This window comes from Protomyctophum parallelum, assembly GCF_964188405.1.
Source record: "Protomyctophum parallelum genome assembly, chromosome: 9".
Taxonomy (NCBI): Eukaryota; Metazoa; Chordata; class Actinopteri; order Myctophiformes; family Myctophidae; genus Protomyctophum; species Protomyctophum parallelum.
This window is the reverse complement of record NC_139706.1, coordinates 30,072,682-30,088,466: the sequence shown is the minus strand read 5'-3', so window position 1 is coordinate 30,088,466 and position 15,785 is coordinate 30,072,682. Positions and strand designations below refer to the sequence as shown.

General features: G+C 41.2%; 1 protein-coding gene across 1 annotated transcript in view; it reads right to left on the bottom strand.

Moving 5' to 3' along the window:
- Window positions 1-15,476, bottom strand: part of pcp4b (Purkinje cell protein 4b) — a 41,301-nt gene extending 25,825 nt beyond the window's left edge. The window contains exon 1 of the mRNA XM_083773093.1: window positions 15,333-15,476. Coding sequence (XP_083629219.1) covers window positions 15,333-15,341 — 9 coding nt within the window. The 5' untranslated portion in view covers window positions 15,342-15,476. The remainder of the gene's footprint in view (window positions 1-15,332) is intronic.
- Window positions 15,477-15,785: the final 309 nt, after the last annotated feature.

Sequence of the window (15,785 nt, the reverse complement as noted above, 5' to 3'; positions counted from 1 at the left end):
TGACATTAGAAATGAGACTTTAAACTAGTGACTGGAAGAAGAAAGTATTCATGACCATGTTTATTAAGGTAATACAGTCTAGGTGAAGTTGGGCCAAAATACATGGGCCTCTATGGAGCTATGGGGCTTTTTGGGTCCGGTCCAGCGCCACAACAGGCCATTATATGAACTACCGATTTCAAATGAGGCTTCACGAAATATCTGGCTGACTGCCCCCCTGCTACCACCAAGTGCTGTATGTGCGACAGGACTAAAAATCTAATAGGATGAAATTAAAATGCCATACCAGTGTAAACACTCAACTTGTAGAGGAACATCTGAAACGTATATAAAACACTGTAAAATCCTGAGTGAACTGTCACCCGGGCCTTTATTATGTTTTGACAAATATACGTGTGTGTACAGTATAGTCTGCAATTTCATGATAATCAGATCATAATTGTGTTAAATGTTAACAGAATTAGAGAGATGCTTGTGTGTATCACTTGGCCTTCAATATTAACCCATTTAGAGTTAAAACACTCTTCAAAGGTTTGAGCCACATTTTCACGATTTTTAAAAAATAGCAGATCTACAAGCTTGTAGCACAGCTCTCTGTGCCATGTTATGAGCTTGTAGATCTGGTATTTTTCAATAGCCAAAGTATAACATAATCCTTAAAACACATAAAGGGGTTTCCGTCCTGAATGGGTTTTAAGGGGAAAAATATTGCCATTTCCACTGGATATACACATTACACAATAATAGTTCAGTCAGACAACTCACGAATAGATATAACCAATATTTATTATAGAATGAGAATACAAGTGTGCATATAATATATTATCTTGGCGATCGGCTCTGCTGCATTTTCTCCCTGCTCGGCACAATCAAACGCTATCATTAAACATTACGAGCAGGGAGATAGATATACAATAAAAAAACCCATGGGGAACATAAATAACAGAGCCCACCGGTGGTGCTGGGGTGGTGGTGGGAGCAAACATCACATAACAACCAGGAACCATAGCAGAAGGAAGGGAGGAAGAGCATGCAGACTAGTGAGCTTAAGTAGCCCGCCCAATTGGTCAGCTAACTGCCACATCAGCGAATGACATGTGGGTCTTGCACACACTGAATACACCCACATAGTAATGCAGCATATTAACCCCTTGAGTACATGTATGCGCCCTTGAGCACGGCATGAAACCCCTCGAGTATATCTGACTGAACTAACTCCACAAGCTACGTATCATTACACGCCAGTTAAATTCATTCTACTTAGTTTTATTATGCTGAATGACAGAATTTCTTATCAAACTTTTCACGACTGATTACGTAACCTACTGTAACTGTGCCATGCATTGATTGTATAGAATATGACTCAACCAAGCCATGTAAATGCTCGCTGTTCAATTATCTGCACTAGTGCAGATTGTTCAACTGTTGTTTATTTTAAAATAAATTAAGACATTGCTGAGAACAAGGGACATAAATAATGCAATATGTCCAGATTTTTCTAAGGTTGATTTTTCAATCAATACCATATAATATTGGCTGCCAATCGTCTGATTCATAAAAGCACAGTTGCACTTTTCCACTACATCCAATGCACTCTACTCCCCTCTACTGCAGTGCCTCCCAAACAAATAGGGAGTCGGGATCGTGGTCAGACCCATTTTGTATTCCCTTTTATTCTTTTTTTCCCCCGCTTACCATAATCTATTAATTTAAAAAAGGAAAAGATATACATATTTCCATAAATAAAATAAAATACTTTTAAGAAAGTCAAAATGGCCAATCTACAAGCTCACAACGTGTTGCCAGACTGCTAAAAGAACAAAGGTTACTGGAATGCGGAAACTATATCCATTTAATCTATATGCTATATTTATACAGTCCAGCAATAACCGTGTCTGACATAATTTTAGTCAAGAAATAGGTCATGCCAGTTGCTCATTCTGGATTCATTCCATATTGACAGCTAGTTTCAAAGTACAATATTCAGGAAGTTCATCAGATATAGGGCTAGGGTTTGACTATCATCCTTTTGCTGTTGGCTAGTTTGCTAGTTTTATCATTCTTTATCTCCTCGTCCCAAGCTATCATGCTCAGTACTCTGCAGTTTCCACATCAGCTCTTGGTCTCACCAGAGCTCACTTAAAGGGTAAGACCACTTTTGTAGAGGTTTGGGTTGACCTTGCCATGGTGTAACTCCAAATGTGGACAACAAATAGTAGTTCTGAACAACAGTTTATAACAGTAAGGACAGGATATCTGACATGGTTATCTGTATTCTTATTCTTTATTTTGTCCTGCATAATGCAAGCACTGTTCAGGGTGTATACTATTGAATATTTAGTTAATTATTGGTGTTTTTTCTTTTGTGTGATCAGTGTGATGTCTTTACACGATGTATCTACACTACTTGTCTTGTCTTGCCCTGAAGCTGTAATTTAACCGGTGTGCTGCCTTTGCGACTGCATTTCCCTCACAGGATCAATAAAGGTCTTATCTTATATACAATCAGGAATTGATGAAGATTAGAAATCACTGATGAAGATATTGAAAATGTGTCTTTAGCCCCCCCATTCAGCGCTAAGCGCGTAATGTTAGCCCCCCATTCAGCGCTAAGCGCCTAAGAGGGTCCACGTGACTCAGCACCACACTGTTTAACCAGGCGACCCAGATCATATTCTAGACGGCTTTTATGGGCCAAGTGACAGGAGAGTAGCTTTTGAAAATGAGCTGGAAAGAGCAAGGTGTTCAAATTAAGCCCCTAATTACAAGAAATGATGAATCCATCATCAGCACGTGCTGTCCCAAGAGGCATTGCAGCAAGGAACCATCACACATTGTAATATAGCCAAGACAGCCCAGAAGACAGTTATACAATGTGACAGAACAAAGGTACCGACACCAACCCAAACTGAGTTTTGCCTTTATAGAGGCGGCAGTGGCTCAGGGGAAGAGTGACCGGATGGGAACCACAGGGTTCCCAGTTCGAAGTTAGTGTCGAAGTGTCCTTGAGCAAGACTCTGAACCCCTAATTGCTCCCGATGTGCAAGTTGGTGCCTTGCATGGTTTCCTCCGGCATGTGTGTGAATGGGTGAATGTATGCACAATCTCTGTAAAGCACCTTGGATAAAGGTGCTATATAAATGCACCATTTAGAAGAACCATTTTTGGTTCCAGAAATAACCTTTTAGACCATTATTTTTTCTTTATTTATTAACCATACTATTACTAACAGTCAAAGTCAAATCATGGAGGTGAAGATCTGACGTTAAATGGTTGCTGAAGTAAATTAACCAACAGCACCGTGGGTCTATTTTAAGGCCATTAAGCTGCGTGAGTGGTCCAAGAGAAATTCATGCTGCCTCCAGTGGCCATTAAGAATTTAAAGAAGCAGAAGTAGGCCACAGATAATTAATGGACGGTGAATGAACACAGGGCTGCATGGCAGTCCCTTGTTCTGGAACAAGAGAGGTGGCCAACGTGTGGTTGGGTCCAATCGAGGAGAGGTATTGCAGTGGCCCTCATGTGTGAAGAGGGCTGATAGTGGTAAAGTGGAGGCTGTAAAACGCTTGCACTGCTGAGTTGCGTTCCGGATACTGTATGTTCCCAGCTTTTTGGACACGTCACACGTGTTGTGCTCTAAGATCCTTAGTGTTTTTTTAACTCTGAGAGAGTGTACAAATGGACAATTTACTGTGTAGTATTAAACTTCATCTACTGTTTTCACGTGGTTTCTCTTGGTTGTGTGTACAATAAAGGATGCATGTAGCCATGTACGCACATCAATGTGTGCGTGGACAAAATGTGTCCATGACAAGAATTTGCCATATAATTTTATTTCATTATAATGTTCGTTCATGTAATGTGCAATTAACACACAGACTATATTGATAAGACCCAATTATTGAAATACCAAACACGGATTAGACTTGGACCAATGCACTCTATGTGCTGCTTTCAATGGCCTGTATCTCCAAATCGACGCAATTAATGTAGTTTCTGGTGAAAACAAGGTTATTCAACGGCCGACAGCAGGCTCTGTGATACTCGCAATCAGGTTTTTTCTGCACCGAGCTAGAGAACAACAACCGGTCAAGACACCACACACAACATTACATCATCGTAACATCCGGCTACGGATATTTGGCTCTTCAAAATAATTGTTGAGAAAGGGAAAAAACTTGGCAATACGCGTGATGGATCAAATTGATGTTGTTTACACATCATGTCAAGTTGGACAGTTCTCCATATCCTGTTTGTCAGGTCAGAGAGGCCCCAATCATCTTTAACTTTGACCTAGCCCCTGTTTTGTTGTTTTGCCCCATGTTTGTGACTACAATATGTTTTCATCCCATCCCTACTTAATGTCATGTGACTCATGTCACATTGTTCCATCCAGTTCATATTTCACAGCCCTATATTATCATTTATGTCGCCAGATTCACCCCGTCTCTGTCCCCAGCCAGCAACTTGTAATACTGTAGGCAATGTTTTTCAGAGCTGAATGTTAGGGAATAGGTAAAAGCCTAAAAAAGTCAGATCCACACGTTGCCAGGGCAACGCATCTAACGGGACAACAACTTCCCATCTTGTGACGACGACGTCGCTACACCATCATCATCACTTCTCCGGACTAAAGAGAGCTCGCCAGCCATTGCCACCTCAGACTTTGTCATGTGACAGCGCGGACATGAACTATTTCCAACCAATGAACTAATATCAAACAAACTCTCCATCCATAAAACGATGAAGAATAATTCGTAATCCCTCAGACAATTGGATTATTTATGTAAATTAATAAGTAACTGTACTTCCGAATTGCAACACATTTCTTGTAAATCTTAACTAAAATTCTAAAAACTTATATTAAGTTTCCTCTTCCTTGTGTCTGTCTTCAAGATTACTATTTTAAGGGTTTTTACTTCCATGGATACAAAAGGATCTTTCGAAAGAGCATTTCACTCAAAAGGTAAAAGATATTACTCCATTTTCATTCATCTGATTTCCTCCTAAAGCAGTGTCTTAAAGTGACAGTACTGCATGGGTTTTTATAATGGTTCTTCGGTCTCAATCTTAAAGTCCTATATTCTTATAACTATTAATGGTTTACATTTTCTGGTGGTCTGGACATTATAATTTAAGGTCCTGGTTCAGACTTTTCATTATTCACTCATAAAATGTAAAACTATAAACATTCTACTCATAAATCCACCAAGTTACCAACGCGATGAATAGATTAATTAATCCTGGCAGTCAAAAGCGGAAGGATCACAGGATAACTGAGAAAGCCATTGACCATAGGACAAACTTGCTAAATGTACGCTACAGCAAGCTGCTTGGGGTAACAGAGAGATAGAGACGAGAATCTCTCCTCCCGGACATTTATGAAAATATTTTTATTTTATTCTGAAGGTGTAGTGGGATTTAGAAGATGTTTGTACTCGCAAAGATTTAAGGAGAGGGATGAGTGGGATCTAATGTCCCTTGGGGAAACAGGTTGAGTCCCAAATTAATTCTGGATGACAGATTCTTACTATGAGATGATGATTGATGTTAATCTGTGGCACAGCACAGCCCCATGGTCTGGCACAGAACTGGCTGCCTCTATTCTCTGGCCATTACTGTGTGAGTGTGTTTGCTTAAATGTATCACTCAAACTAGTTTATAATTACGTCAGCAGAACCTTCTTCTTTTTCCGTGCAATAGAGCTCCAATATCATTTGAGCTGGTGTAGAAATTAGCACATACAGTAAGTGCAGCTAATGGGAGTAGAGAATATGTCAATAATATAGGCTAATAGCTTTGTGACTCTGATCTGTCAGATCAGATCTATCAGCACAGTGTAGGGCATGGAGACAGCTAGCCAACTGTACACAACTGTCTGTGTCACTTGTCACCTTGTTGACCTAGTCCACTGGCCGTAACCAACTCTGGAGTATTATGGTGGTCCGTGCAATATACCTGAGGGCCAGTTCTAATACTAATTAAATATCATCCCGCGGACCAAATATAATTCATTCACGGGCCTGATTTGGCCCCCGGGCCTTGAGTTTGACATATATGGTGTAGAGGGACAAAAAGGGTGTGTGCCCTTGGAGGACCCCAGTAAACGTTTTATGTGCTTACGTAATTAGACAATGTACACACTGGCCACACCTTATGCATAGCAGAGAACTGCAATATTGCTGACATTGCTGAAATGTGCATTGATCTACATGCCTGTGGTGATCACAGAGAGAAGACAATCAAGACATGGAACAGCTTTTTTTTAACGACAGAGATGATCAAACGACCATATATTACTACATTTCACGGTTGGGATCTTAAACATAACTTCACAAGAGAAAATCCTTTCTAAAATGTCATGATTTTAAATTTGCTCTCTTTTTATTTTAAATTCCACAACATCCTGACAATAGAAAAATAAATAGAATAGAAGAAAACATAATGACTGGAAGCCGATAGAAATTCATCCATGGGACATTGGATTAAACGACTGCTGTTGCTGCCATGCAGTGCCTTGCATTGCACTCATCACTCATTGAGTCATCCAAAGCAACTTACTTAACTAAGTCAATCTATTTTTATTGATGCATTTTATCTTTGGTTGCATGCCCTGAATATTGCAGATGCAAACAACAGAAGCCCATCACAGAGCCATGTACAAAGCCGGTGAATTTATTAGAAGCACGATAGTAAACAATTTGTTTTCACACCAGCGATTTAGTCACCCAGGGTGCATTAAGTTCAGTATGCACTCTGCGCTAAGTAGAGTGATTTACCGTCCAATGATTGCAGCAAATTGAGGTTCATGTCTTCATTGCAAGTTGATAGAGATCACAGTGGGTGATGAAGTGTTTGTTTACTGTGAGATAAGAGTCGACTTGATATGAATCAAACACGAGAACAAATGAGTTCAGTTAATAGCACAAGATTGCAAATAGGATTCGGTAAAAATAAATTAAAGTGTTTATTTCAAAATGAGATTATACATTTGAATGGATTCTGCTTTCTTTTAAAATGCAGCTGAAGATAAATGAAAACTCATTTGAAATGTGATGGTTAACAGACTGCATTTCTAAAGCACCTTTCAAGTCTATCTGCCACTTCAAAGCACTTTGCAATGCCTTTCTAATAAAATAAAAACAAATCAATAATTTCATAAAATAATAGATAAATAATCAATTCCTATTTTAGGAAAGTGTCACATTTTTGCATGACACCATTGTAAAATACAACACAGACAATTAATCGATTCGCAATAAATAAATAATAATTATTATTATAATCCATCTATTAATTCAATGAAAAATGTCCGTCAGTCATTCTGTCTGTCTGTAGCCTACACTTCCTTATATTAACCTGACTCCGCCAGATGATTTGCTTTTCATATAGAACGGGTATGGAAAGATTTCTCTGGCGAACATAATTTGGTGTTGATATATTCAGAACGGGTAAGGACTAGTACTAATAATAATAATAATACATTTTCAAAAACACTTGAAAAAGTCAAAATAATCAACAGTTGCTGCCCTATTTCACATTCACAGTGACACACTGATGTGATGGCGGACTAGCTGTACTTTGCACCAACTTGCTCATTGGGAGCAGTTATAGGTTTCAGTGTTGTGGTCAAGGTCAGGACAAGTTTCGACACACAGCCAGGAGAACCCAGGGATCGAACCGGAAACCTTCCGATTTCAAGATGGCCACTCAACCTCTGGCCCATGTTTCACTTTGCATTTTAGGAGATTTGCCTACAAGACTAATTTAGTACAAAATCCTCTACATTTTTAAATTATTACATGCGGATGTTATATCAAAAGTGGATGAACACCACTTTAAAAGGACAGATTGTGGCATTTGGGATGTTTCTATTATGATACATCATTTACTATACCCAACAGCTGTACGTATTATGATCTACAGTATGGTGAGTTGGTGACAGCCTATCGCTTTTACACACCATGACTAAACTACTAATGTTCTGTTAGATACACATCTGTCAGAGTAAGAATACCTCCATTATTGAAGACAATCCACATATAACACAACAGAGGGGGATTGTACTGCTTAGTGCCAGGGAGTGAGGATTCATTTGGCTGAGGTTGCATTGTGACCCAATGGCATTGGGATGTATAAAAAAAAGGTTAAGCCTTTGTAACCCCTGGGCACCATTAACCTTTTTTAACCCCTGGCGCATGTAGCTTATCTGCCAGTTAAATACAGCAAACAAGTGTCCGTCTCACAATGGTTGAGGCTACAACACATTAAATCCTAATCCAGAGCCGTCCCCTAATCCAGTCATAGAAGACTATTGTCTGAAAGCTGCTTAAATACAGACCACCAGTCTCTGTTTGTGGGCTTACAAATCTGTAAAACCCAGGATGAGCTTATCTATGGCATTTGGCCGAGCACAAAATGTAGATTTGTAACCTTAGATACAGCCTTGAAGATTAAATGACTGCCTTTTGAATCCGTGGTATTAAACCCGTTGCTGCTGCAGTCATGAACTTGACTTGATTACATTTAAAACATTCAAAGTTTAAACGTGCAATGAAAAAAGAGAATTGAGAAGGAAAAAGGAAGAAAAAAAACAAGCGCAGTAGTTTAGGTAGGAACCAAAATTCTCTAAGACGGAACTATTGTGTTCTGAGTCGTTCGTTTCCTTCCGGACATATTTGTGGTGTGCACATACATCAGCCAATGATAACATCACAAGGCCCCAGTGAGGCTCTCCAACGTTGAGGCGCTCGGCCCTAGTGGTAAGAGGAGGGACTGCAGGCGGACCCGTGGATTCATGACAGGGAAACCCCGTGCAGCTGGGCTTTAACATTGAGCGCTCTGTTGCACTTCTGCATTTGACCACCAAACTTTGGTGGTCAAATGCGGAAGTAGACGATTCTTCCGGGTGCTTCAAAACGCCACTGAGCAACTCCCACTGACATGAATAGCGGGGGGGGGGGGGGGCGGGCTATTGCTCCGGTTCAGTCTCTATCCTTCTTTATACTCTATGGTTTTCCATAGAGTATAAAGAAGGATAGAGACTGGATATAGCAGCTGGTAAAAAGCATCCTGTGAACCATTTCCCCATCTTGGGCTAATAATGAGAACGAATTCAAATTAATGTTGTTCAATGGAACAAAACTGGATCAAAACTGTTGAATGTCCTCTCCACACCTATAGTTCAGATAAAAAAAACTAGGGCCCCGTCTCTGCAGTAACATAATTAATTATACCACTTCCAGTGAAAAGTATACATCAAAACCGCTGTGAAGGATGTATCCAATTGAGAAGTCTGCAGATGTTAAGACAATGGCTAAAGCCAACCGCTTTTTCTAGGTACCAATACAATACGTCTCTCACCCTGAAGCTCACAAAGCCACCCTGAGACCTTCTGAGTGCCATGAAACAATGCATGGTACATAGCAGTCAATCTGGACTGCATTCTTACGGTCTCATTAATTAGGTTCCATAATGGGCTGACACGACACACACACACGCGAGGCCTTTGCTATGTTTCACTAGTTTCAATTGAAATGGCCCTCCACCCTCAGGGGGGTCTCCGAGCTCTGACTGTCCGCCAGGCGTCAGTCAACCCCCCCGCCACCCTTGGCCCTCTCTCTCGCTCACTCGCTGCCTTGCTCTCTCCCACAATGTTAGGTTACACCTATTTCCTGTTAATAACCTGGGTAAAATGTGCGGCATTGGTAGGTAAAGGGAACACACTTTATTGTGAAGGGACGACAGGATGAGGAGAGTGCCTCCAGATGCAATGAGTACAATCACCTCTTTGATGTTAATTAGTCCAGAGCATGGGGATGTAAATGGGGGATGCTGGGGGAAGATCAATATGATCTAAAAATATCTACAGTACATACTCCATTTGATCTAATGAATCTCAGTCATATCACATCTGGAGTCTTCAATCTTGAATAAGTCATGAGTCATTCTCTGTAGCAAGATGGAGTAACACACAGACGATAACGGCTGACTTTCAAGCTAACGTATAATGCTTAATTTGTGCTCCATCAAACGATGGTGACATGATCCACATAAGTCTATGGTATTGTGAGTCTTAAAAATAATACAATTATGTCAAGGACCAAAACATATTCCACATTTATACAAGATTCCTTTGGCCATTGTTGCCCTTTTGAAAATAGCATTTCTACATGTGTCGCATCGACGACACGTAGTGAGCTTGTAGATCTGATATTTTCAAATAGCCTATGCCGGGTTAACGTGGTTAAACAAATTTTGATGGGGACCCACTGGAACCCCCTCAAGGACCCATGGGGGTCCCTGCACGCCACCTTGAGAACCACCGTCCTAAGCAGGAGTATAGAGTATGATTTTCCCATAATGCCCTGTCTCCCATTCATACACACTACACACATTCACAACAGGGTGCTTGCTTGCAGGCAAAGAAAAAAGTGGATGATATCCAGAAGTCCCAAGACAGTAGTGTAGCAGCAGATCCCACAGGTACCGTGCGAGTGATAGGTTGCACAGGGCACCATGACCAATGACCATAGTATGATTGATTGTGCCAATTGTTTGGGTAAAGGCTGCCAGTGCCATCACTGGAAAATATCCATCATCAGAAAGCTGAGATTTAGTCTTAAAGTCCTACAGTAGAATGCCAAGGCACTGTCAAATAGTGATAAACTATACAACGTTTTATACAGTGAGAATTAAAGTGGTGGATGCAGGTTTGAATCCTGGGACACTAGGGCTGTCAAATAAATAATCGAACCTTGAACAGTTGTCTGTGTAGTGTAAGGGTACAGTTGCTATAGGCCTATTTGGTAAAGAGGTTCACAGTCCGATGAAAATAATAACACTGATCAGCCTCATGGTGGCACTATAACAGACCAACGCAAATTTCCTGAAACTGCACCTTTGTAGTTTTCTATGCAAACTACTTTAATATTGGTCAAATATAAACGCAAAATGGGCTATGGCGCCTGGGCTATGGTGTGGCCTGGCAGTGAGTCGCGAGTTCGAATCCCGATCCCAGTGGCCTTTGCTGCGTGTCCTCACCGCTCTCCCCATTTCCTGTTGGCTTACTGTCCTATCAATAAAGCCTTAAAAGGCCCCCCAAAAAATTCTTACAAAATAAATATTTATAGCTTGTAGATTTTCCAAAACATGTCTGAGAATTCTTGAACTTTAACAAAAAAATAATAGGAGATAATTCTACTTGTGTTTTTAATTGCACTTGTCAACTCACAAAGTCCTCCTTTGGACTTTGAAGAAGCCAAAAGCTTTAGCAACTCAGGTTGTTCGGTTTAATGTCTAATCTCTGATATCGCTGGCTCAATTAATTTGCCATAGAAGAGAAAATAATGTATAAGGTTCTAAGACATAGTATGGGCAGGCTGAAACTGTGTCAAAGTTATAGCTCGGAGCAATGTACGTGTTCTGGGAAGCAAGTGCAGACCATTGACTGTAGAAAGCAAGAGCAAGAGCGAGAGAGATAGAGAGAGAGATTAAGGAGGGATGGAAGGCCGCAGTGCTGACCACTGCGGGAGACGCATTCATCCAGAACATGCTAGGTTTCTCTGCTTCAATTACTAGCTTCATGTCAAGCTTGGAATGGTTATGGGGGGAGGGATGGATGTGGGGAGAGTCGCAGGGGAGGAAGCATGACTTTGATTGAGAGCAACTCCGCTGTGCACTGGGCCTGACAAAGCAAATCAGCTACGCAGAAGAAAAGCATTCTGAATTCCATCATCCACCACCTCCTCTTCTGACCATTATCGGGGAGTGGTGTCACAACCGTCCCTCTGATTGAACATCATCAGCAGGGGGGGGGGGGGGGGGGGGGGGGGGGGGGTATCTTTACTTTGCTTGTCATTCAACAAAAGGCTCAGGTGTCTTTCCACCAGACAGAGGACAGGTGTTTAATTATTCAACAGCTGTAACTTGTAGCTGTAACTCCCGACCATGCCGTGCATGCACACAGCCATTTTTGGGGGTGGGGCCATACATTACCCTTCATAAAGCTGTCAAAATCCCATATTAAATAACCTGCCACTGTGCCACAAACGCATGTCCAAGAAGAAAACATAATCTACTAACGTCAGATTAACACACCAATAAAGTGCTCCTGAATTGTTCCAATGTGTTTGTGTCAGTCAGCGTAATCCGTGTGATGTTCATCTGCGATTATTTATTCAATGTAAAGCGTTTTGTCCACTCCACTCGCTAGTCACAGCAAGCCAGCAGCAACCAGAGACTGCACCCTGCTGCGTTTTTTGGATTTGTAGTGGTGTTTGGGGGGGAGGGGGGGGGATGCTGGTGTTGAGATTTTGTGCACATGGCCTATATTTCACTTTAATCCGCCCATGCCCTACACGCACGCACGCACACACAGACACACACACACACACACACACACACACACACACACACACACACACACACACAACTCCTTTGGTTGGACAGTCGGGCAAAAAGCGTGTGCTATAACTTAGTCCATATTTCAACTTTATTGGGTTTTTCGCTAATAAATGCAGTTAATGCACTGCCTCATCATTCACCTACTACAGTGTCACTCAAAGGTAGCAAAAATAGCTGATCTACAAGCTCACAATGTGTCGCACCGTGACGTGTTGTGACGAGCTTGCAGATTTGTTATTTTTGCTATTCGCTATTAAACCAATGAAAAGTCCTATACCAAGAGCGTGTGACTAAATTATAACTACATTGGATCCATTGGAACACAGCTTCCTTTTTCCATTTTTGGAAAAGTAACATGCCGTTTTGGACAGATTTCCACTCAACAGCGACGTTATGTTTGTACTGTAACTGTGTGATGGTCATTGACGCTGGCAGAGTAAAGGCTACACACGCGCACACGTGGACACATCAATGCAAAGCAAACATTGGCACAGAAAATGCAGCTAATGCATGCAGTTAGACACAGTAAGTGCAACAACTGCAAGCACACAGACACACACACAAACACACGTACGCAGGCACGCACGCACGCACGCACACACAATTGTCCAACTGAATGAAATCTCACAGATGCTGCTATGAGCAACTGTGTACTGACACCAGTAGCATTTTATAGTGTAAAATATGTAGTGAAGTACATTCCAAGTGGCTTGCTTGCAAAGTATCTAACGGACAATGTGTCTCACTAAAAGCACACATGAACGAAATCCTGTTTTCATCTCTGCATTAGTGATGGGTGCACTAAACAACCTGTGTGTGTGTGTGTGTGTGTGTGTGTACACATGCATGCGGGGGTATTCATTCTTCAATTATTTTCTTAGATCAAATACTAAATAGTAGGCCTGGGCCATGGCTCAGCGGTCCAGGCACCTTTGCAGTGTGACTCCCAATCCCGACGGCCCTTACTGCATGTCTTCCCCCATCTCTCTCCCCACTTCCTGTCAGCCTACTGTCTGTCCCTCTATAAAAAATATAAAATAAAGGTGAAAGCCGCTAAATAAAACATATAAAAAAAATACTAAATAGTAGTATATAATTGGAATTTATTGAATGTCTAGTGAATTGACCCCAGGTATACTTGTAATAATCCGTTAGAGACCTTTGAATGTCCACATGTAATGGATGTGCAAGAACTGAATGCATACAGTATATAAGTGGCTTAGTCACGTGGGAATTTGATTTAATGAAACATAAAATCTTTGCCATTACCTATGATAATGAATAATGTTTTAACTTTTAATATGTGGCTGGCTTGATAGTTGATATTTATAATTTAGTTGGAACCGATATGTTTAATATAAATGGCCAGTTTCATAACTTTGTCACCATCAAGCATGTTGTAAGGGAATATCACAAGTTGTTTAGCCTGTCTATTTATTTAACTTGTGAATGACATTGCCACACCAGCGACCTCAATAGAGCAATGTGGACACTCAAGTCATTAACTTTAGAGACTGTGCCGACAGTGCTGGAAGTAATAATCATATTCTAATTCTCTGGCTATTAATATCCCCCTCCAAACACGTTCAGATGAATGGAGCCCAAACATCTGTGTGGTGTGTGTGTGTGTGTGTGTGTGTGTGTGTGTGTGTGTGTGTGTGTGTGTGTGTGTGTGTGTGTGTGTGTGTGTGTGTGTGTGTGTGTGTGTGTGTGTGTGTGTGTGTGTGTGTGTGTGTGTGTGTGTGTGCGCGTGTGCGCGTGTGCGCGTGTGTGTGTGTGTGGGGGGGGGGGGGGGGGGGGGGGTTGGGGGATCAGGGGCCAGTGAGCTGTGGGAAAACCTAACAGCAGTTTTCCATTCCATGCTCTAACCCCCAGTGATGTTAGTAGGCTGATGCCTTGGAGTCACAGCTTTCTCTATATATATTGAATTATAAGAAGCTCACACATGGTGGTATCGTCAGCATTAGTCTACAATGTGTAGTAGCCTATAAATACTACCTATACAATTCAATCATAATGTGTCTATCTAATAAATACAGTATAGCATTAGCATGTGTCTACTATTCTCCCAACATCTGATGAAGCTACTTTGAAAATGAAAGCTGCATATGTTTAATAGGATGGGGGAAAGTTTCTTATATCCTGCAACCTGCACGTGATAAATCTCATCGCTGAAAAAACGTAAGTGAGGTGGTGGAGTCACAAAAGTAGATAATGACGAAAAAATTAAGGGAAGCACTGCACACTCAAATCTAGCCACAATCAATAGATTTATTTGCAAGCTTTCGGTCTACTGACCTTCAAGCACCTCTCCTTCGTGTGATAAAAGGACACACTGACTGCCTTGAAAAATAGCAGGCTAAAGGCATACCATTTCCATGTTGATTTGTACACTAGGCTATAGTTCCATGCATTTTTTGTAAGTGTGGAATCACGTCATCTTTTCACGCAAACCTCACCAGACTTTAGGAATCACGCATTAAACTACAACAATTAAAACAAAAGACAGGTCAACTTAAGGATAATTAAGGCATTTCTCAAAGAAATAAATACGTTTAATTAGATTAAAAAAGAAAGACAGGAAGAAATTATTGCCATATGGATCGAAGGAGTTCAACGCGCAGTTCCCACATGTCCGCTCGGATTCGGTACTACTCGGTAGCTTATTACTTACAAGACACTGCAGCTGTGCAACATCCAACTCACAAACCTAAATACAGTATTCTCACTGCCTCTTCGGTGTCAATAAGCACAGGGACAAATCACGATATTTGTCAGAAAACCGTGGGTAATGGAACGAGGCGGGAACTGTTCCACTTTTACTTCTACTTACAGTAGCTGCCTGTGGGTATTTGCACTCGTATCCTACTCGTGCGTAATTACGCCAATTCCAATGATTTCTCTGGTGTAAAATCAAAATGTCCTACCTCACTCATATTGACCGTAATCTCGAGGTGGTTCGCGGTTTCCAACGCTTGAGCTGCAGAGTTTGAAGTGACAGCAACAGACTTGTTTTAACAGTAGCTCATCGCCGCGGACAGAGACGCTTTATAAAGTGTGAGTCCAACTCCTCCGTGTCATCACGTTCCCACTAAACCAATAGGAATGCACAAGTCACCAACCCATCCCTTCAAATATTCATAGGCTGTGTAAGCCTTTTTCATCATCATCGTTATGGACAATGCTACGCATTACCTTTGGCGAACGCCCGCAAGTAATTAGAATATCTAGACTGAAGTGTTCAGAACTGTCATAATTTAAATGTAGCTACAAAACATGTCGTTATTCCGAACAGAGATTATGGTTGTATATTATTGTAACGTAACTTCTAGCTCCCTTGGAGGAGCAATTACGGCCGGGTCTTTTGCAGGGTCGTTACA